At 34.4% G+C, this 23106-nt stretch overlaps 1 protein-coding gene and 1 long non-coding RNA gene across 2 annotated transcripts in view; one reads left to right on the top strand and one right to left on the bottom strand.

Moving 5' to 3' along the window:
- The window catches only part of LOC141481868 (uncharacterized), a 146485-nt gene that overhangs the window by 48580 nt on the left and 74799 nt on the right, over positions 1-23106 (bottom strand). The window lies entirely within an intron of this gene.
- The window catches only part of LOC111510909 (glucose dehydrogenase [FAD, quinone]), a 46667-nt gene that overhangs the window by 4992 nt on the left and 18569 nt on the right, over positions 1-23106 (top strand). Inside the window, exons 2-6 of the mRNA XM_074174204.1 lie at positions 8990-9497; positions 12106-12296; positions 14337-14600; positions 20538-20853; positions 21291-21539. Coding sequence (XP_074030305.1) covers positions 12135-12296; positions 14337-14600; positions 20538-20853; positions 21291-21539 — 991 coding nt within the window. The 5' untranslated portion in view covers positions 8990-9497; positions 12106-12134. The remainder of the gene's footprint in view (positions 1-8989; positions 9498-12105; positions 12297-14336; positions 14601-20537; positions 20854-21290; positions 21540-23106) is intronic.

The raw sequence follows: 23106 nt of genomic DNA, 5'->3' as shown, positions 1-23106 counted from the left end.
ACTACTGTATTATCGGATATATTATAAAGGTTATTCCTTTCTTAAATCTAGTTTTATTATCATTTCATCTTGTGAGGAGAATTCACACAGCCTATCGCATTCATTTGTTGCAGAGTTAGAGAGGAAGTAACCGTTGTTTTTTTTTAAACAACACTGAATTTGATAGAGTGAATCTATTCCAATGTTTTTTATTAGTAAACATACAAACTAGTATTTATGATACTTCTGTGGGTATTATTATGTTCATTCATGTTTATACCCAACTCTTATATTATTGTTTCGATTTTATTTTATCACGAATAAACGTCCTATAATTTTATTAAAATGAGGAATGAGAATTCCCAAGACCATATTCTACTGGAATCATCATCAACTGCATGTTCCATAAAAATTGTCGATTCACAATCTCTGTGAAACTAGTTTTTTGTGACCTGATTCTGCGATTTCTCATGCACATATTCCCAATACGAAGAATTATTTGCAAGATTTCACGAATTACTTTAGCATGTGAAAGAAATCCCCACTTTTGAGAAATCACAGCCGACATGAATTACAAGGTCGATTGCAAATTCACTGAAATTATTACGAAAAGTAATTACTTATATATTTTAAAAATGCAATCCATTAAGGTTACCTCAATAACCCGAAACAGTTGTGAGAAAAGGGTAATGCAGTTTTCCTCCAATAGAATAACTTCTAGATGTAACTGTAAGTTGTATCTCATTCATGAATATTCATTCAAATACAATATTTTATATTGTTCATTTTATTAAAACCGGTTGTTGAATCTATGAAACGAAATTCCGTATGCCCTAGGGCACAATGAACAAGTGTAATGCCACTAATTTTCACCTACGTCAATTCAACTATACGAGTACATAACAATTTCTAAACATATTCTATCAGAATCCTTTCACTATTAGAATAGTATTCAAATTTCTTCAATCTAATTCAAGTCTCATATTAGCAAATTTTCGTCAATATAGTAAATAATGAATCGCTGTACCGCGGGAATAACTACATATTCATAATCTTGTACAACGTGAACATAAACATCCTTGTTATGTCCTAGATACGTGACTGTTGTATAACTAGGAAATTTTAGGAAGTTTTAATTGGTCTCACCTTGAGTCTTATCAAAAAAGAACTTGGGTGGTGTGTAAGCTTTTGGAAAGTACATTATTTTTTACTTACTACAAACCAGAAATGCAAGCATCATAATGATGATAACAATTATAATCATATGAGTATTTTATTATAATTAGTGATGAGCTCGATGAAGAAGTTGGAGTTATTTAATAAAAAATTGATATTACGTTTCTATTATATAACTATAAGTATATGAATTATATTATCAAGAAGCTAACGGTGAAAACTGAAATTTTGGAATACTGTGAATTCGTATAAAACTAAAACTTTAGTGATCTGGATAACATTATACAACACTCATAATTATAGAAACGCATTACGTTTCTATATTAAAAATCATCTACACTTTTCAAATGATTGAAAGTCATCTACAGTTTGCAAAAGACTGAAAATCATCAATACTTTTCAAACAATTGAAAATCATCTACACTTTTCAGACAATTGAAAATCATTAACACTTTGCAAACGATTGAAAATCATCAACAATTGTCATATGATTGAGAATCATCTACACTTTTCAAATAATTGAAAATCATCTACACTTTTCAAACAATTGAAAATCATCTACACTTTTCAAACAATTGAAAATCATCTACAATTTTCAAATAATTGAAAATCATCTACACCTTTCAAACAATTGAGAATAATCTACAATTTTCAAACAATTGAAAATCTTCTACACTTTTCAAAAAATTGAAAATCATCTACAATTTTCAAACAATTGAAAATCATCTACACTTTTCAAACAATTGAAAATCATCTACACTTTTCAGACAATTGAAAATCATCTACACTTTGCAAACGGTTGAAAGTCATCAACAATTGTCATATAATTGAAAATCATCTACACTTTTCAAATAATTGAAAATCATCTACACTTTGCAAACAATTGATAATAATCTACAATTTTCAAACAATTGAAAATCATCTACACTTTTCAAACAATTGAAAATCATCTACAATTTTCAAACAATTGAAAATCATCTACACTTTGCAAAAGACTGAAAATCATCAATACTTTTCAAACAATTGAAAGTCACCTACACTTTTCAAATAATTGAAAATCACCTACACTTTTCAGACAATTGAAAATCATCTACACTTTGCAAACAATTGAAAATCATCTACAATTTTCAAACAATTGAGAATCATCTACAATTTTCAAACAATTGAAAATCATCTACTCTTTGCAAAAGACTGATAATCATCAATACTTTTCAAACAATTGAAAATCATCTACACTTTTCAGACAATTGAAAATCATTAACACTTTGCAAACGATTGAAAATCATCAACAATTGTCATATGATTGAGAATCATCTACACTTTTCAAATAATTGAAAATCATCTACACTTTTCAAACAATTGAAAATCATCTACACTTTTCAAACAATTGAAAATCATCTACAATTTTCAAATAATTGAAAATCATCTACACCTTTCAAACAATTGAGAATAATCTACAATTTTCAAACAATTGAAAATCTTCTACACTTTTCAAAAAATTGAAAATCATCTACAATTTTCAAACAATTGAAAATCATCTACACTTTTCAAACAATTGAAAATCATCTACACTTTTCAGACAATTGAAAATCATCTACACTTTGCAAACGGTTGAAAGTCATCAACAATTGTCATATAATTGAAAATCATCTACACTTTTCAAATAATTGAAAATCATCTACACTTTGCAAACAATTGATAATAATCTACAATTTTCAAACAATTGAAAATCATCTACACTTTTCAAACAATTGAAAATCATCTACAATTTTCAAACAATTGAAAATCATCTACACTTTGCAAAAGACTGAAAATCATCAATACTTTTCAAACAATTGAAAGTCACCTACACTTTTCAAATAATTGAAAATCACCTACACTTTTCAGACAATTGAAAATCATCTACACTTTGCAAACAATTGAAAATCATCTACAATTTTCAAACGATTGAAAATCATCTACAATTTTCAAACAATTGAAAATCATCTTCATTTTTCAAACAATTGAAAATCATCCACAATTTTCAAACAATTGAAAGTAATCTACAATTTTCAAACATTTGAAAATCATCTACACTTTTCAAACAATTGAGAATCATCTACAATTTTCAAACAATTGAAAATCATCTACTCTTTGCAAAAGACTGATAATCATCAATACTTTTCAAACAATTGAAAATCATCTACACTTTTCAGACAAATGAAAATCATCTACACTTTGCAAACGATTGAAAGTCATCAACAATTGTCATATAATTGAAAATCATCTACACTTTTCAAAAAATTGAAAATCATCTACAATTTTCAAACAATTGAAAATCATCTACACTTTGCAAAAGACTGAAAATCATCAATTGATGATTGAAAATCATCTACACTTTTCAGCCAATTGAAATTCATCTACACTTTGCAAACGATTGAAAGTCATCAAAAATTGTCATATAATTGAAAATCATCTTCACTTTTCAAACAATTGAAAATCATCTACACTTTTCAAACAATTGAAAATCATCTACACTTTGCAAACGATTGAAAGTCATCAACAATTTTCATACAATTGAAAATCATCTACACTTTTCAAACAATTGAAAATAATATACACTTTTCGATCAATTGAAAATCATCTACACTCTTGAACAAACTGAAAATCCTAAATCGAAGTCATTATTCTCGTCTATGAAATATTTTTGACTCGGCAATGGCGGGCATCTTCGATTCCCTGAAATTATTGAACTAAAAACTTCCAAGACAGGAAGGAGAAATGATAGAAATCCAAAAATACAGGAGATGAATGAAGGGATTCATGAAACAGAACAGAAAACAGAAAAAGATATTTACCGAAATCAAAGCATCGATATATTAATCAACTCATCTATCCACATGCTCCAAAAAAATTCGTGGAACAGATTGGAGTATGAACCTTCCGACAGTTTTATAAAATATACCGGATGTCCCACATTTTATGTGACAGGCAATATCTGGTTTGTTGAAGTAGATACACAAAAATGTTTCATACAAAAGTTTTAGGAGTTCATGAGAGCTATATTTTGATATAATTTTTAAATATACAGGATGTTTGGTGTAGGTGCTACAGACCAAAATTCCATTTTTTAAAATAGAACGCCCTGTATATCATTACATATTCAGATGCTACGTTAAATTCTGATATCATTTCATGTTTGGTTTTTGAAATTCGGTTACGGCGTTGTTGAGTTATTGCTTAAAATGTAAAATCTTGAGAACGACTATTATTTTTAAAAATATCTCATACAATTATTCTCTCTGCATCAGATCACATGAAAATTAGTCAAAATTTTGGGTGTTCGAAGTAATGGTTTCAATTTTGAGTTGTGGAATTCAGTCAGGAATCATTTTGAATATGAAACAATTGCGAAATTGAAAGAGGTGTATTCGAAAACAAATCTTTAATTAATAACAATGTAAATAATATAACTTGAAAAATCATTTCATAAGAATGGTAGGTACTTAGAAATAAGTCATGAAAATTGTTCAGAGTGATGCCCATTAGATATTATACAGGCTTCGAAACGTCGAATCACTTCTCTCGTACAAGTCGCTCTTATAATATCAGGCGTAATATCACTGCACGCTAGTCGAATTTTCATTTTCAGATCATCCACATTCAAAGGGGGAGTAGTGAAAACAATATCTTTTAAATAACCCCATAGGAAAAAATCAAGCGGTGATAAATCTGGGGAACGAGCCGGCCACCGAATTGGACCCTTATTACCAATCCATCTATTTGGGTACGTTCTATCCAGATATTCAGTAACAACTTGTGAATTGTGAGGAGGAGCACCATCTTGTTGCCACCAAATTCCTTGTCGTTCTGCTATGGGAATATCTTCCATCAACTGGATCAAATCATTTTCTAGAAAATGTAAATATCGCAATCCATTGGGATTTTCATTGAAAAAGTAAGGTCCTATGATGCGGCCATTGAACAATCCACACCATACATTAATACCCCAAGTAGTTTGAAAATTACTTTCGCGGACCCATTGGGGATTTTCTTGAGACCAATAGTGACTGTTATGTCGATTCACAACTCCATTATTGTGGAATCGTGATTCATCGCTCCACAAAATTTGACTGAATATGTTAGGACTTTCATGTAATATTACCTGAATACAAGCAATGAATTCAAGTCGTCGTTCGAAGTCCGTGGGTTTCAAACCTTGTACCAACTGAATTTTGAATGGGTGGTATTTATTTTCTTTCAGAATTCTCTGTACATTAGATTTACTCAAACCGACTTTTTCTGCAAGAGTACGGATAGAAACATGTGGATGAATAATAATATAAGCCAACACATTGATCTCTAAATCTTCAGTTCTAACAGATCTCGTATGATGACGATGCTTTATAGTAGAAGGAAATGACCCAGTTCGCAATTTTTCTACAACTCTCGAAAAAGTCATTCGTGACGGAATGGGTCTGTCTGGAAAACGTTCTTGGTATAGACGTTGTGCTTGACGGCAGTTTTTCTGACATTCCCCAAAAATTAATAACATATCAATGCAATCACTTGGACTAAACGCGAAAGGCATACTGGAGTTTTCGCACAAAGAACACAGTTACTGTTTTGCAAAGAATCACTGAATCGAACTGACAAGTAGATACAATTCAACAACATTTGTTACTATGGCATCAACAAGCATAAGCTACTTGATGAAATTGTGCAATATAAAGCAATTCACCCTCAAGTTAGTCACATTCTCAAGAATTTCAATATTATATTCAACTGATATCGATATCGTATCGTAGAGGTGAGAATAATGGTTTGTATTCAGTAGCAGTCTAGTTCAATTTAATAAAAGATATAGACTGGATTCGTGTACGAGTAAATAAGTTTTTTTGAAACTTTATATTTAAGGAAAAGTGCAATAACTCAACAACGCCGTAACCGAATTTCAAAAACCAAACATGAAATGATATCAGAATTTAAAGTAGCATCTGAATATGTAATGATATACAGGGCGTTCTATTTTAAAAAATGGAATTTTGGTCTATAGCACCTACACCAAACACCCTGTATATTTAAAAATTATATCAAAATATAGCTCTCATGAACTCCTGAAACTTTTGTATGAAACATTTTTGTGTATCTACTTCAACAAACCAGATATTGCCTGTCACATAAAATGTGGGACACCCGGTATAGTGCCACAAAATGACAGAATGGGTTTTGAAAGACCCAACAAGACGTGAGAAAAAAAACATCGAGTTCATTCAAAATTGTCTCTAATTTTTTTAAATTTGTAATTTTCCATTTCATTGAATCATACAATGAATGACAAAATATACTTAATGTCTTCTTATTGTCTTCGATTTTTCAATAGTGCTGATTATTGAATTAGCCATTGAAGTTGAACAATTTCCCTGATTAGCATGGCATAACGAACATCAACAATTGAGTGAGAATTGCATCATCTTCACTGTAACATATGGCAATAACCGATAATTATACTTGTAGGATGTGATAATGAATTGAGCGCATTGTTGCTAATACGTATAAAATTGATGACATAATTCGGTAGAGGTTGTTTCAACATTCATACTAATGAATAGAATATGTAAAATTTTTTTCATAATTTGTTACATCTTCCCAAACTTATATAATTGTGATATCAGTATATCTGAATATCACCTGTATTGCGAAAATGAAATTTTTGATTTTCAAATATCAATGATTTAAATTTTTAACAGTTTGAGGAGTATATATGAAATAAATATTAAAAATAATGGAATATAGAAATGTTACGAAAGTAAATGCTAAAACAAAGTATATAAAATATTCGTATACGTAGAATTTTAAAAGAGGGATGAAAAATTGATAATATTACACAAAAAATTACAATTCATGCAATGTAGCATTACTGACACAAATGAGTCGAAATAATTATCGCAATGTTTACAGACTTTCTTGAAGCTACTGCACATAAAATTCAATGGTGATCGTAGCATAACATTTGTGCGTGATGCTTCGCAACAGAATTTCAGATTGTGTCGATCTTCACTTCTTGATACTAAGAAATCGATCTCGGGTAAAAGAACCGTACTGTCAATATTGTTGTTGCACACATTCACACCTATTCTTAACGGAGTCGATTAATTTGTATGGTGAGTGGTCTTTCAGGTCAGATGGTATGAGTACGGATCTGCCGAACTCTCAAAACCTGATTCGGTCCCAAGCGGGGCAGGCACAAAGTATGTGCTCTGCTGTTTCAAACACTGTCTTCCTACAGTTCTAGCATATGATGATTAAAATGACATAGGCCTATAAGAAGGCATGTTAGATATCGTAGTTCATCCCTACAACTGTTTGGTATCAAGAAGGATGAATAAACGAAGGGTGAGAAAACGCCTTGGAGTGAGCCTATCCTGGAAGATTCTGCCTAATGTTCATATATCTTTTTTCCATCCAGGTGTTCAGTCATTGTTTGGCAAAGCCTAAAGCGATGCCAATGACAGGTTTTGGTCCAATGAAGCTGCATGCAGCACCCTTCTTTACAAGGGAGTCGGCAGCCTCATTCCCTTTCAGGCAGGAATACAGACCAGAGACAATCTGTTCAGTCTTCCTATCGAGGAGAGTCGTTTATTGCAATTTGCTACCAATTCAGACTTTTCTCGGACCCAAGAGCTTCCAACGTCGCTTGACTGTCCAAGAATATTTTATTGACTTGTGTATGAGGTTGGATTTTTCCAATCTCTTCGCATACAAGTCAATAGCGTGAATTTCCACTTGAAATACAGTCGCATAGGTTCCTAGGCAGGTTGATATCTCGGTCCTGGGTCTGCGGCTGAAAACACTTGCACCAGAACCGAAAGGTGTTTTTGATCCATCTGTGAACCAACAAATATCTGTTCTTGATATTTCCTTCTCCCGAATGATCCAGTCCTCTCTACTCGGGAACAGTACTTTGTAAGGCAGTTCGTAGTTGACAGTTAGTGGCATAAAGTCAGAGGTCATTTTCAGAATGCTGTGATTCCACTGTCAACCAATAGTCTGTTGCACTCTGCATTGAATTGGTTTGTGCAATTGACAATGTGCACAAGTCTATATGCAGTTCATCTACCATCTAGCCTCTGTCTCCAAAAAACTGTGGAGAGGAGGTAGATCTAGAAGGATCTATGTACTGTGGTACTGATGGCACCACTGATGGCCAGACAAGCCTGTCTTTGTAAGCCAGAGAGTTTCGCCTGGCCGGTTTCCTGTAAAGCCTTCGGCCACAAGGAAATTGCTCCATAAGCTCCATCTTTTGTTTGACAAATCCAATGGATTTGTTTGGGATCTAATCCCCAAGTTCTACCACAAATCCTTCGACATCATGTCCATAGGGACAGTCTGGATTTGTGTAAAACTATTTCCAAGTGAGCGTTCCAGGTGGGTTTTTCTATCATGGACAATGCCAAGATATTTCACCTCCGTTCCAAATGGAATGACCTCACCATTGAGGGAAAGTGGCGTTAGACCGTCCAATTTTCTCCTCCTGGTGAAGAGGATCATTACAGTTTCGCTGCAATTCCCTCCTCCAAAATGATTCGCTACATGAAACGCAACTGCAACATTTCTCAACCTCGCGTGTCGCATCAGATTGTCTGACTATTGGAACACATTTTCAAACACGATACTTTTAATTTTGCGGTAAACCCTAATAAATGGTATAGTTTGAAGCAAATATACTGCGCATGAAATGCTTAAGGTAAATAAATAGCTTTCCAACTATCACAATAATCTATAGTAGCATTAGTGTCAGTTATCATTTGCATTATTACTGACTTGAATTGACAATGCATTTGATTTTTTTCAGCTCCAACGCTTAACTTTAGAAGGGCAATGAACAGAGGCAACATCAATGCAAAAAAGCTAAAACTTCAGAATTCGGACTTCAGAATCAGAGAAAAATATAAGACAGATCTCATCCCAAAACCAAAGTATATAGACTCCCATCAATTGCTTTACAATACGTCACCTGCAGACGGATTGTGTTGTCGTCACGTATGCCAAAAATACCGCCACCATCTTGATAATACCAGACGAACTCTTGATAAGGAAAACAATTTAGAATATAACAAAGGAAATTGCTCCCAAACGGACTACATAAGGAACAACTTGTGCATCAAGTCCGGAATAGGAAATCACGAAGTTTTCGGATTTGAGATGAAGAAAGTGAGCTTTCGAAATTATAGACCTAAGATTCTCAATCAAGAAACGAACTTGGGAATGTGGATATAATGAAGAAGTAGTGATCATGCTTCTTAGTCAATACCGAGGCTACAAATAAAAATTCAGAATTGAAAAGTAATAATTTCTTGAAGGTAAGTCACTGTTGTATTATTAAGTCGGTACCATTGCCTTCGTTATTATTGATGCTACTAATTCAGTTAAATAGAAAAACTAGTAGCATTTTCAATGACCTCCTCGATGCCGAAAAAAAAAATATGACAGTCGTGTTTTCAAAGAATTTCATGAAGTGATGTTTTTAAATGGAACACCCAATATTTTATCATGCATTTCGATTCGTAAAAACATTCTCAACAACAAAGCTCATATCACCTTTCTTCCTAAAGTTAAAACTGAGTGACTTATGTGGAAATATTTATTCATTTCACTAGTACAAAAAAATTATATGTTTTCTCAAATTAAACCTCATGATTGTCCAAACACCCAATTTTGGAACCGATACGAATAACAAAAAGAGATAATTGCACTGGGATTTGAACTCGTGAAACTCGTGATCATCATGTCGTACCACTAACTTGACATCACTGAGCTATTTGGTATTGGTTTACAAAACCATAATTTCCATCTTAAAGCCATTCCACTAGCCGTATTTATTTTGTGATTCAAACCACGTCTGCTATGATGATAACATTGAAGCGGTTTTTGTACACAACAGAAAATACTGGAGCCTCATATTAATACGGTTGGAAAAAATTATGAGTAATTAAGATGCCTTGAAACTTTGTTGAAATTCTATTTGTTAAATATTCTCAAGTATATCATGACAATATGTCATAAACTATTGTAAGTAGTGTAAGTAGTGGCGTACATGACTAAATACACACTTGCATACTTTTTTACCGACCATTCCAGTCTCGAATGCTCGGTGAAATTGTAGTTACTACGCATTAACTTCGTTTTGGTAGTGCGTGCTAATTACAACAACAAAGCAACTGATTGTTTGACCGATAGCGTAACGCTAGTTGCACACACACCGATTTTGGACGGTCAGTATGAAAACGGCCGTAATTTTATTAGTAGTGGGTGCTTGCATACTCACCGGATTCTTATCGGTCAAAAAATCAGTTGCTTTGTTGTCGTAATTAGCACGCACTACCAGAACGAAGTTTATGCGTAGTAACTACAATTTCACCGAGAATTCGAGACTGGAATGGTCGGTAAAAAACCGGTGAGTGTGCAAGCACCCGCTACCAATAAAATATAGGCCGATTTTATACTGACCGTCCAAAATCGGTGTGTGTGCAACTAGCGTTACGCTATCGGTCAAACAATCAGTTGCTTTGTTGTTGTAATTAGCACGCACTACCAAAACGAAGTTAATGCGTAGTAACTACAATTTCATCGAGCATTCAAGACTGGAATGGTCGGTAAAAAACCGGTTGCACACACACCGATTTTGGACAGCCGACTTTGTACTGGTCGTCCAAATTCCAATAGTGAACCACATGTGGGAACGGGACCTTGCACACACGCCGACCGGTGATCGTCGCCGGTAAAATACCGGTGAGCAGCTGTCCACTGCCACTGTATCGCCGGCAGTACCGGGAAGTAGTAGCGTACATGACTAAATACACTCTTGCATACTCACCGGTTTTTTACCGACCATTCCAGTCTCGAATGCTCGATGAAATTGTAGTTACTACGCATTAATTTCGTTTTGGTAGTGCGTGCTAATTACGGCAACAAAGCAACTGATTGTTTGACCGATAAAAATCCGGTGAGTGTGCAAGCACCCGCTACCAATAAAATATCGGCCGATTTTAAACTGGCCGTCCAAAATCGGTGTGTGTGCAACTAGCGTTAGACTCCTACTTGGTTTTCCGGAAAAATATCGAAATAGCGCTCCAACACTACAGCAATTCATTCCCCGACCTTGAATTACGTAATCAGCGTTTTTCTGCTGTGCTTCATCGTGGGAACAATGTCAGAAAAATACCACCAAATACCATAATGGAGTCTCCACCAAATAATGTGATTTGTGAACAGTTACATTGAGCATATTATTCATTGGGACGTCGTAACACAATTAAGAATCCTACACAAGTGAACAGTAACCGAATGAGTAAACGTTTTAAACTCGTTCAGATTTGCGATCTCAATAAGTACATTTCGTGCTTCTTTTTATATTTTTGCGGATGAAAACTAAAGCACTGAACCACAGTCAAAACATATTGCATTCACAAATGACATATACGAGGGGTTTACCAAATGAAACATTGTAGTAGGAGTTTTTATTACCGCCAACAAAATATTTTGAAATTTCAATGTGATGCGTTGATTTATTGGAGGAGTGTATGTTCTTCTATGATCAAACACTACAAGATCTGTGATTTTTCATTAATCATAATTTCTCCTACCCAGTGGAGTAAAATGACCACTTTTCACATTCGAAGAAGGCAAAGACCATTCTCAGCCTCTATTTATAATATAATGAATAAATTGATATTCAATAGAATGAAAAAAATCCCAAAAATAAATGTATACCGACCTTATACATTTTGTATGCTGCCTGATTACATACAATTCCATTTTTTTTCATTTACAAATCAAACTAAGGGAAAAATAGGAACACATATTATGAAAAGAGAATGAAGACTTTCAATCAGTTCAGGTCTTTCCAACACAACTTTTATCTGAATCATATTTCTTAAGAAAATATTTTCAGATAATTTTGTTTTTCAGATTTCCAGTCACAGTTAACTGAAGACAAAATGTCAATGTTAGCAGCAATGGGACAAGTTGCCAATTTTGCAATTGGAATAGCAGCGAACCCATTCGCTTTTTTAGGACTAGTTCCCGTGTTTGCAGCAGCGTTGGCCTTCATGAGATACCTCGCAGTAGACCCGGAAGCTCATCCTGTGAACACTAGACATGTGAGTATATATTTTTTTATAATTCCCCAAAAAAAAAAAGGAATTATAACGTTTCATGAAAACAATTTCTTATCGCTCGTAAACCAATATCAAAAAATTGTTTCATATGTATGTCAAACTCGTCATATCATATTGACTAACCTGAAGTAAATTGTAATCCATTACATTACATATACAGGGTGATTCAAAAGTACTTTGACAAACTTCAGGAGGTGATTCCTCACAATATTCTAATATGAATTGTTCGAACAAATAAATGTCCGGAAACGCTTCGTTTCCAAGATACAGGATGTTGAAGTTTTATTTTCATTTTCGTTTGCAATACTGAACTTAATTAAACGAAACTTGGTAATAGGAGGTTTTTGAGGTGTCGAATTCGAACCTGATGTTCTTATTGCTCTTACTCGTAGGGGGCGCCACCTACACGTCTTTCTCTTTTTTAAAGATTCATACCTTTTTGGGCGTACTTCTCGCACATTTTTCAGTAAAAAAATCGATTCCTCTATCATATCTACGTAAATAAGCTACCTTTGTTACTAGTCGCTGTAAGCAACCGTTTTCTAAATATTTGGACTTGAAAACTTCGAGTCGATTATTTGATAATCGATGCATGTTGAAGTTATTACGAATATTTTGCTTTTTTCACAAGAATTCTTTGGAAATGAATTTGACGTTTTACTGTTTGAAGAGGTCATTACTTTTGGGTACGTTCCTTTCTGACATCCTTAAGCGAAATGGTTATTTGTGTATCAAGGGTGCATAATCAGTATTTGTTTTAATGAAATTTGCAAGAAATGTCATTTTATTTCATTAAATTTTGAATATGTTAAATAAACTAAAATAAACGAAACTAATTTGTATTCAAATAAATTGTTGGAAGTGTCCACCTTCAGCGAAGATACAGACAGTCAGTCGTCTAGTCATTGAATCTCGTACCCGCTCAAAAATTATTGGTGTGTTTCTACTTGTTTCACAGGCGTCTACTATTCGATTTCTTAGATCTTCCTCGTTCACTACTGGAGTCTTATAAACTAATGACTTCAAATGTTCCCAAAAATGAAAATCTATCGGGTTTAGATCTGCGGATTTTGGTGCCCTGCCCACGCTTGGTTAGGTTCTTCCACACCCCTACCGATCCATCGATTTGGATAGACTGTGTTAAGGAATTCCCTGGCTACAACGCTAAAATGGGCCGGAGCCCCATCATGCATAAACCACATACGGATACGAATTTCTAATGGTACATTCTGAAGTAGTCCCGGCAATTCATTTTCTAAAAAGTGTCTTTAAGTTGCGCCATTCAGTCGGAGCGGAAGAAAGAAAGGACCTATCAAGTAATTATCAATTATTGCTGCCCATACATTTACAGAAAATTGATACTGATGATGCCTTTCACTAACTGCGTGCGGATTTTCGAGAGCCCAAACATGGTTGTTATGAAAGTTTGTGATAGCATTTCGGGAGAAGTTTGCCTCGTCCGGGAAGAGTACATATCTTAAATATTGAGGATTTCCAGCCAATTTTCTCAAAAACCATTGACACATAGTAATGCGTTGGGACTTAAAGTACGCCCAAAAAAGTTATGAATCTTTAAAAAAAAAACGTGTAAGAGCAATAAGAACATCAGGTTCGAATTCGACACCTCAAAAACCTCCTATTAACAAGTTTTGTTTAATTTATTTCAGTATTTCAAAAGTTATTTGAAAAAAAAGAAAATAAAAATAAAACTTCAACATCCTGTATCTTGGAAACGAAGCGTTTCCGGACATTTATTTATTTGGACAATTCATATTAGAATATTGTGAGGAATCACCTCCTGAAGTTTGTCAAAGTACTTTTGAATCACCCTGTATACACTGTTGTTAGCAGCAAGTATTATACTGTTTCGATAATTTCCTCCGTTTTTATGTATCAAACCAAGTTTTGATAATAAACTCCACATCGATCCAATCGATTCTTTCAACTTTTGAGTAATTCTACCTAAAAACGAACTAGAAATGCTATACTTCGATTCTAGATAATTTTCTAAAATATTTTCAGGTAAGATCGGAATACGATTTCATAGTCATAGGGGGAGGTTCGGCTGGAGCAGTCGTAGCTTCCAGGTTATCCGAAATAGCAAACTGGACCGTGCTTCTCGTTGAAGCAGGAGGTGATGAAAACGAAATATCCGATATACCGTCCTTGAGCGGTTATACCCAAATGTCGTCAATGGATTGGATGTACCAAACGTCTCCTCCTGGAGAATCGCCATATTGTTTAGCGATGATAGGAGATAGGTGTAACTGGCCAAGGGTAAAGTATGTAATTTTTGATTTGATATTCATGTTAATTTTTTATTCCACGATAGATCTATTACAGTCCCAACTACTAAGCTCTCTACGATCATTATCTCTCGGTGATATCGAAGTAGGAATTATTAAGTTGACACGTAGGCCTGTTCTCCTGAAACAGCTACTTTTATATAAACATTGAATTACACGAAAGAAAAAAATTCTTTCGAAACAAATACTTCTATATGAACACTGAATTATACAGAAGATACTTTTCTCTATTCAGTTTGTATTTCAAACATTCGTTGTGTAATAAAAATCAGATATCATTCACATGAGTTCTACTTTAAATGAATGGTAACAAATTGCACTTACATGGAACACTGTCAGCCTCACTGGTATACATCGATGTTTCGCTTCAAGACACATGCTCCAAGGCTCTTCAGTACCAAATTGGATAACATAGAAAATACACATAATTCATTCATGAATTACGATTTTTAATGTCACGGAATAAGCTTGATCTGCTTATGTCATCGATGACATCGTAATGACATTCATTCACCTATTTGATTTAATCCCAGCCAAGAGGAATCTTATTTGAATTGAAGGGGTTATATTTTAAGGAGTGATTAATTTTTGGGAGATAAAGTTTTTGGCTTTCTACTACTCCATCTCGATACAAAAAAAGATGAGGGAATCTTCCAAAGAAAGGAAGGAAGTAATCAATTTGAAAATAAGTAACTCTATACATGGATGTGTAGATCATGCAAAGAAGTAGCTTTCAGACACAAACTGAAAGAAAGTACTCCTGAAACAGCTACTTTCATATAAACATTGAATTACACGAAAGAAAAAAAATTTTTCGAAAAAAATGCTTCTATATGAACACTGAATTATACAGAAGATACTTTTCTCTATTCAGTTTGTATTTCAAACTTTCGTTATGGAATAAAAATAAGATATCATTCACATGAGTTCTACTTTAACAACGAAGCCGCTATTAAAACTATCTATTATGCATTTGTTTACAGCAAGTTGAATTTCGCTAGCATTATATGGAATCCTTGCTACAATACATTCAAATTGCGTTTAGAACGACTGCAAAATAGGTTTGTTAGACATCTTCATTACCGAATCACTAATGTCTATGTAACTCATGGTATTAATCAAATCCGTAACTATTATAACATTCAGCCTCTAGAACAACGGAGAATAACAACGGAGAATCACTTCGGATCTAGTGTTTGGCTATAAAATTTTACTTAATCTTATTGAGTCGCCTGAGTTGATAGCAATGATGTCCTTTCATGTACCCCAGAGAAACACAAGGAATAAATATTTATTAGCTACTTTCACATATTACACCAATGTGTGGAAAAACTCTCCAATAAATAGAATTACATACTCATTCAACAGATACTGTTCCAATTCGAACGTTTTCTCCATGTCCTTACAAATGTATAAAAGTAACATAAGGAAAATATTCAATTTTTAATCATTTATGTTTTAGATATATTATGGAATCGGCCGATACTTGATGAAAATCCATAACTAACGTATTCCAAAAACACTTTATTGTGAGATTTTCACTAAATTGTTTTACAAAAACGCAACACGTGTTTCGCCATACAATGGCTTCATCTGGCGTGTCTTTCAACTAATTCTACACATTCCATACTAAATATATATATATATATATATATATATATATAGTTTATGGAGTATATATATATATATATATATATATATATATATATAGTTTATGGAGTACCTGAAATCAAAGTACCTGTAAACGAAGTACCTGGATTTCAAGTAGCTGATATTTTACCTGAGTTTCTAACGAATTAAATTACCTGCACTTATGTTCCATTTTCACATTTGAAAAAATATATTCAGTAACGGAGAGTTATTGAGTTCTAATTGATCATTCAGTAAATTACCCGAATTCCTGAATCTATTGATTTCTAAACATTCTAGAAGATTAAGTCTCAAACTCTTTTCTTCTAAATGTAACACCTCGTACTCATGATTGAACTCATGTCCTTCTGCTAAAAGATGGTTTGCAAATGTGGAATTGGTCTTTCTATTTACAAAACTACTCCTATGTTCTTTAATTCGTTGGAAAAATGTTCTTCCTGTTTGGCCAATATACAGTTTTGGACAAGAGCCACAAGTCAGCTTATATACTCCTGATCTATCCGACACCAAAGTTTTGTCCTTATTGTTTTTAATAAATTTACTTAGGTTATTATTCGTTCTATAAGCTACGTTTACGCCTTCTTTCTTCAAAAAACGGGCAATATTCCTGTTTGGTTCCCCCACATATGTCAATGTCTTATAACTAACGTTATCGCATCTTGAATATGGGTAGACCAGATCCATGGCTTGCTTTTGTCGTTTTTTGGAAAGAATGGAGTTTACAATATCTACCTTATAACCGTTATTAATCGCGATTTGTTTGATCAAATTCAGTTCTTTCTGGAAATCCCTATCAGACAGTGGAATATTCAATAATCTGTGAAGCATACTATTGAATGCAGCAACTTTATGCTGGTACGGGTGTGTGGAGGAATTATGTATGATAATGTCCGTGTACGATGGTTTGTGGAAAATTGCAAACTCATGTTTATTGTTATTTTTCGTAATGGTTAAGTCCAGGTAATTTATTGAATTATTTACCTCCCTCTCAGTGGTGAATTTTATTGACGGGTGGATGGAATTGGCATATTCAATGAACTTGCCTAATTGCCTATCTGTACCAGTAAAACATACTAAGATATCATCTACGTATCTGTACCAGTACAAAAAATTGTTGGCTAATTGATTATTATGGATTTCATACTCTATGTTATTCATGAAAATTTCCGCACACCCGTATGTATGTATGAGTATGTCTGAGTATGTGTATCATGACTCCCTTTGTTTGCTTTTTTCGCACTTGTGAAGAATCAAGGTTGCCATATAATTAGTTTTTCTCAACTAATACACCAAAAGAGCCACCAACTATTATCCATGAATATCCAGCCGAGTCTCCAACCTTCATGATCTATTTATTATCAAAACTTTTTCTACCACTGATGTGATGCAAGTGAAACAGTAAAATTTTTAGTTGTTCATAACAAAAATCAGCAATTTTGAAATAATTGCCATTTCGCTCAAATCTGTTTTTCAAAAGAATGCGAAGACTTGCTTCAATCACAATAATAATGAATATTCGTTGAGTTAAACAATACAAAATTCCACACAAAAGGATCAAGTACGTTCAAAATGATATCAACCTAACCTAAACACAGTTGAAAAACATAGGAAAGAAACAAACCCTAAGACTTGCTGAAATTTATTGAATTAAGCTGCCCATTCAGGATAGCTTCTTTAGGATTTTTCTTCTAAGTAGAAACAGATAAATTACAATACTCTGAGGTCATATTATTCAGCGGATGAGGTACTGGATAAGAAAAAAATGTCTCAATAAATGAAGAATGATGGCCAGCAATAGAAAATTTATCATTCATGTTCCTATATGGTCTGTTGTGAATGTCCTTCCTTCGAACTAATTTTGAAGCAAGGTACTTGGGCATTCCAGTAGCCAACGTCTTGTTGACAAGACAAGCGTGTGAACAAAACGCAAAGTTACAATTCCAGAATACGGGGGTGATATGTGCATGAAAGGGAACCTTGAGGAGGAACGAAATCATTGATTTTGCATTTTATGCAATCTTTCACACCCTTCATGTGATGAGGAAGGTTTATAAACTATGTCAACATGGTTGGTATGTGAGCGAACAAGACATTTTTGTGGTAGTGTCCAGGTTCCGTTTTGAAAGGAATGGTTTTTAAAAGCTTAGGTAGGTTCTCTTTGCGACGACACCTAATTGTTTGGAGAATTTGAGCTGTTGGTCAAAAATGACACCAACGCATTCAGACAGAAGGAATGCATTCGTTGTCAATACTTACAGGGAACTCATCAAGACGGTTTGAGTGTAAGGATGACCCAATAAGGATAATTTAGCTTTTTATGGGGTTTAACAGTAGGGGGTTTTCCTCGGTTCACCTCTTCAAAGTTGAAAGATTCTTGCTTATTTTCATGAGCTACTCAGTTTTTTAATAAGGCTGAAAGTTGAAGTAGAGGGAGTACCTAGTCGTTGGCAAACATTATGCAGATTACAATCTGCCATTAATTACTGCAAGTCAGATATAAAAATAGATAAAAAAAAAGAGTGGGAGCGAGTACCTAATCCTGAGGTACATGATTATTGACAATACGAGTGCCTGAGGTGAGTACTGTTGGCTGGTCATTTACACTGACAAATTGTGATAGGTTGAAGACACAGGCTTTGAACTAGTCTGAAATTCGACTCATAAAAATGGAGTTTGACGATTAGACAGTCGACACATCGACACGTGTCTCGATGTCCAGATAACGATTTGGAGTTGGGAAAAAACTCCAGTAGTATTCATTACTACACCAAATGTTCCAAACAGTGCATCACAAGGTATAGTGTTCCAAATGATGATTTGATAATATGTGTGAGGGGCAAAAGGTAATTTTCAATCAATAGAGATATTGTCGGGCCATTCAATATGGGGCTCTTTATTTGTTTTACCAAATCTGGACTGATAGAAATAAACTCAAAAGATGCCGAAGAGAAGGCGTTTTGGTAGGAGCTTTCAATGTAATTCGATTGGCTGGTACTCTGGGTACTGAGTCAATAAATTGATCGTTGATAAAAGGAATTCTAGGAAGCACACGTTGAAAGGTAAGAGTTCGTTAGTCCTTAGCTCTCACAAGTTTGGACTTCTGAGGGTTGTCGTTCGTAGGGGTGCGACAGCTGGTTGACAGAAAATCAGATTTCAAAGGGACAGATTTAAACAAATTGGAATCTTCATTTCAGAATGGAGAATCGCGTTGAAGGTATAACGCAGAGAACAGTAGTGATTCCAGTGAACTTCTAGTTTGGTTTTGTTAAATTTCCCGGTCGAATTAGAGATTAGGCAGTAAGAGTTTCAAGCGTTGTCGCTTCTACTGTAAAGTAGCGGCTTCTTTGATTTTTCAAATGTAACACCCCGTATATAATATCATATTATGATTCATTATCACTTTGTCAACAAATTCATATACTATTTCCCTATACCTATCTATTGCCGTTTAGAGCTCAAAAATGTTGAAATATACAGGGTGTTTCGTTTGAAAAAATTGAGTTCCACTCATTTTTTCATGAGATCAAAGTATCTGCATTTTTTGAAGACCCTGTATGAGGCAAATGAAAATATGACTCGGAGTGAAGATCCTCATAGTATCACTCTACTCCATTTCAAATTTGATCGTTTTAGTGCGTATTTTAGGTGTGTAGGTCATATTGATTTATGCATACTGTGACATTTTCTACATACTGTGACATAGTTTGTCAGAAACGGCTAATTAACGCTCATCATGAAAAGCCCTGTGTACATAATAGTGTTAGTTCTTCTTGTATACCTACAACTAGCTTTTACCCGCGGTTTTGCTCACGGGCAACAGAAAAAATTAACGATAAATATAGATCAATTCCAAACAGCTAAAACTATACTCAATTGGATTGGATTGGATTCAATATTGTCGTGACTATGAATAATATAGTGCGACGGTATTACGGTACTAAGGGTTGGAACTTCATTATTGGAATGCTAGATGTTACTTCTAATACCTCCAAGAACATGTGTACAAAATTTTATGAAGATCGGTTGAGTAGTTTTCGTTTGAAATCTTAACAAACAAACTTATATTCGCATTTATAATATCAGAAGGGAGAAGGGATTAATGGGCAACCAAATTGATAGTTACTTGTTCTGTTATATATCTGTCTCCAAAACCCATTGTTAATTATGGATATTTTTTCAGGTATCTAATAATCCACTTTCATTTGATCTGTGATAAGTGTATTACTGGTTTCATCCAAAGATTGTTTCATATTCACGTCTTCCATAGGTTTTGGGAGGTTCCAGTGTCCTCAATGCCATGATCTATGTTAGAGGTAACAAGCTTGATTATGACTATTGGGAACAACAAGGAAATCCTGGATGGTCTTACAAAAACGTCCTACCATACTTCCTGAAATCCGAAGATAACAGGAATCCCTACCTAGCCAAAACACCGTATCACTCCACCGGAGGTTATTTGTCAGTCCAAGAATCCCCGTGGAGGACTCCTTTATCCATAGCTTTCCTACAAGCTGGCAGAGAGCTAGGGTATGAGGTTAGAGACTGTAATGGAGAGAAACAAACTGGATTCATGCTATCACAAGGTACTACCTCCATTAGATTATACCAATTTCAGTTGCTTCCTCATTTGAAATTGAGTGAAATTCTCATTGTACTCACCCGTAGGACTGATAATCCATTTTATAATTCTCATCGAACGATTCGAAGATTTCGACGAATATTATGAATGGTAAAATTAGAACAGGCATGTCTCTTTGATACCCTTTGATATTCTGAAGGCTTGTTCTTAGGTTGATGTTACAAGTTCATAGACACTAAAATATTTTCAGTGATTGGTTGATTTTGACAGCATTTGAATTATACTTCATTGTGAAATTCTTACTAAACATTTTCTTGTATATAGCTGGATCAATAGAAATGAATTTCTCTCAAAAATATACCCCTTGAAATTCAGATTTTGAATTTGAACTGAAGCTGAATCTCTACTCCAAACTCTCCTTTTTATGAAATATTATCATAGGAACCATACGAAGAGGGTCGAGATGTTCCACAGCCAAAGCCTTTTTGAGACCTGTCAGGAATAGGCAAAATCTGCATATAGCCATGTATGCTCAAGCTACGAAAGTTATGATACATTCGAAAACCAAGAGGGCTTACGGCATCAAGATGGTGAGGAACAACCGACCGCAAATGGTGAGGGCCCGCAGAGAAGTCATACTTAGTGCTGGTGCCATCGGATCTCCTCAGATATTGATGCTATCTGGAGTTGGTAAGAGAAAAGTTTTCCTTTGTTTTACTAGTAATTAAAATCGAATCAACAGACAAGAAGTTTCAGATTGTTTTGGATCAGACTCTTAATGTATTCAGTAATAATAGTTATGAAATTCTTGTGTCTGTAGATGATCGTTAATATATTTTCCAAAGGCAAATCATCTAAACAGCTCATCATCATCTTCTTTTGAGTTATTTACAAGTTGTCAACAGAAGACATCAATTTCTTCTTTGATCGATCATTTCTCCAGAAGTTCACAAATTCCATCACCATGTTGTCACGAAATTAATATCACTTCTAATAATGAAAAATGTTAAAATATGAAAAAACTGACCAATACTTGACGAAAATTCATTATATCGTATTCAAACGTCACACTGTGATGTGACATTTGCAGTGTATACTTTGTTTTTGGTGAACTCATTGAAAAACCATATATTTTAAGATGATAAAGCAAAACGTAGAATTACCCCCCTATTTTTTCCAATGGCATGAGTGATACATCATTTGAAGAGTCTTCTTTCCTTCTATTATCTCTGTAATTTTTTTCAAAGTTGGTTCATTCGTTATTGAGAAATTTAAAGTTGAAGGTTTTATTTAGGAAAAACAGAAAATTCGCTGTCGCTCATTTCACACAACATTTCAATCACCAACAAATAATATCAGTGGAAACAGAATCAACGGATGGATTGTTCGAAATGACCTCCATCTAGTTCAATACAATAATACAGTCTACTCTCGAAAGCGTTCCGTACATTATTCAAGATGACAGGAGTCAGCAACCGGAAATTCCGAACAATTCTCTACTGGAGGTCTTCTAGATTTGTAGGCTTAGTAGAGTCCATTGGTGTGAGATTAGGTGATTTAGCTGGCCACTCCACTGGACCCCTTCTGCCGATCCAACGCATTGGAAAACGTTCGTCTAAAAACTATCTCACCCGGGGGTGCACCATCCGGCTGAAATGTTATTTCGTTTTCTACTAAATTGTCATCATTCAACCATTCAACATGAAAGAGCTTTCGTCTGAAAAAACGTGTATTGTATAATAGGTTTGAGTTATTGGTCGATTTCTCGCTGAACACCTCACAAAACTGTCAATTTGTAAACGATTCCTCGTTGTTTCACAACTTGGCGTGAGGATGGCTACTAGGGAATAGTGAGCATAGCTTCCAGGGTAGGCCGCTAGCTTTTAAACAGTGAAGAAGGAGTGGGTGAGATGGAGGGTAGAGCGCCACCCGCTTTATCAACCCTGGAGCTTATATAGCATACAAAACAAAAACGGTAACCAATTGAATTAAACTCGAATACAGTAAAAATATGTATGATTCCATTCCCTAACATCTACACCTTTCTCAGTTGGTTCCAAACTTGTCAACAAATCCTTTGATTTATCTGTCAGTTTATAAATTTTATCAACCGTTATTATAGGACTCCCCCTACAATACTGGCAGGAAGCCTTGAGCTCCTGAGGCCACAAAGTCTCAAATGTGAGACGATATTACTTCAATAATTGTAAACAATACCAAAATGTTCATAAGATATAAATTATATTACACTATAGCA

Source organism: Leptinotarsa decemlineata, unplaced genomic scaffold (assembly GCF_025532065.1).
Source record: "Leptinotarsa decemlineata unplaced genomic scaffold, Ldec_3_MD MMD2_tig00000505_RagTag_RagTag, whole genome shotgun sequence".
In the NCBI taxonomy this organism is placed as follows: Eukaryota; Metazoa; Arthropoda; class Insecta; order Coleoptera; family Chrysomelidae; genus Leptinotarsa; species Leptinotarsa decemlineata.
The sequence above is the reverse complement of the archived record's forward strand: the minus strand, read 5'-3'. Positions and strand labels throughout refer to the sequence as shown.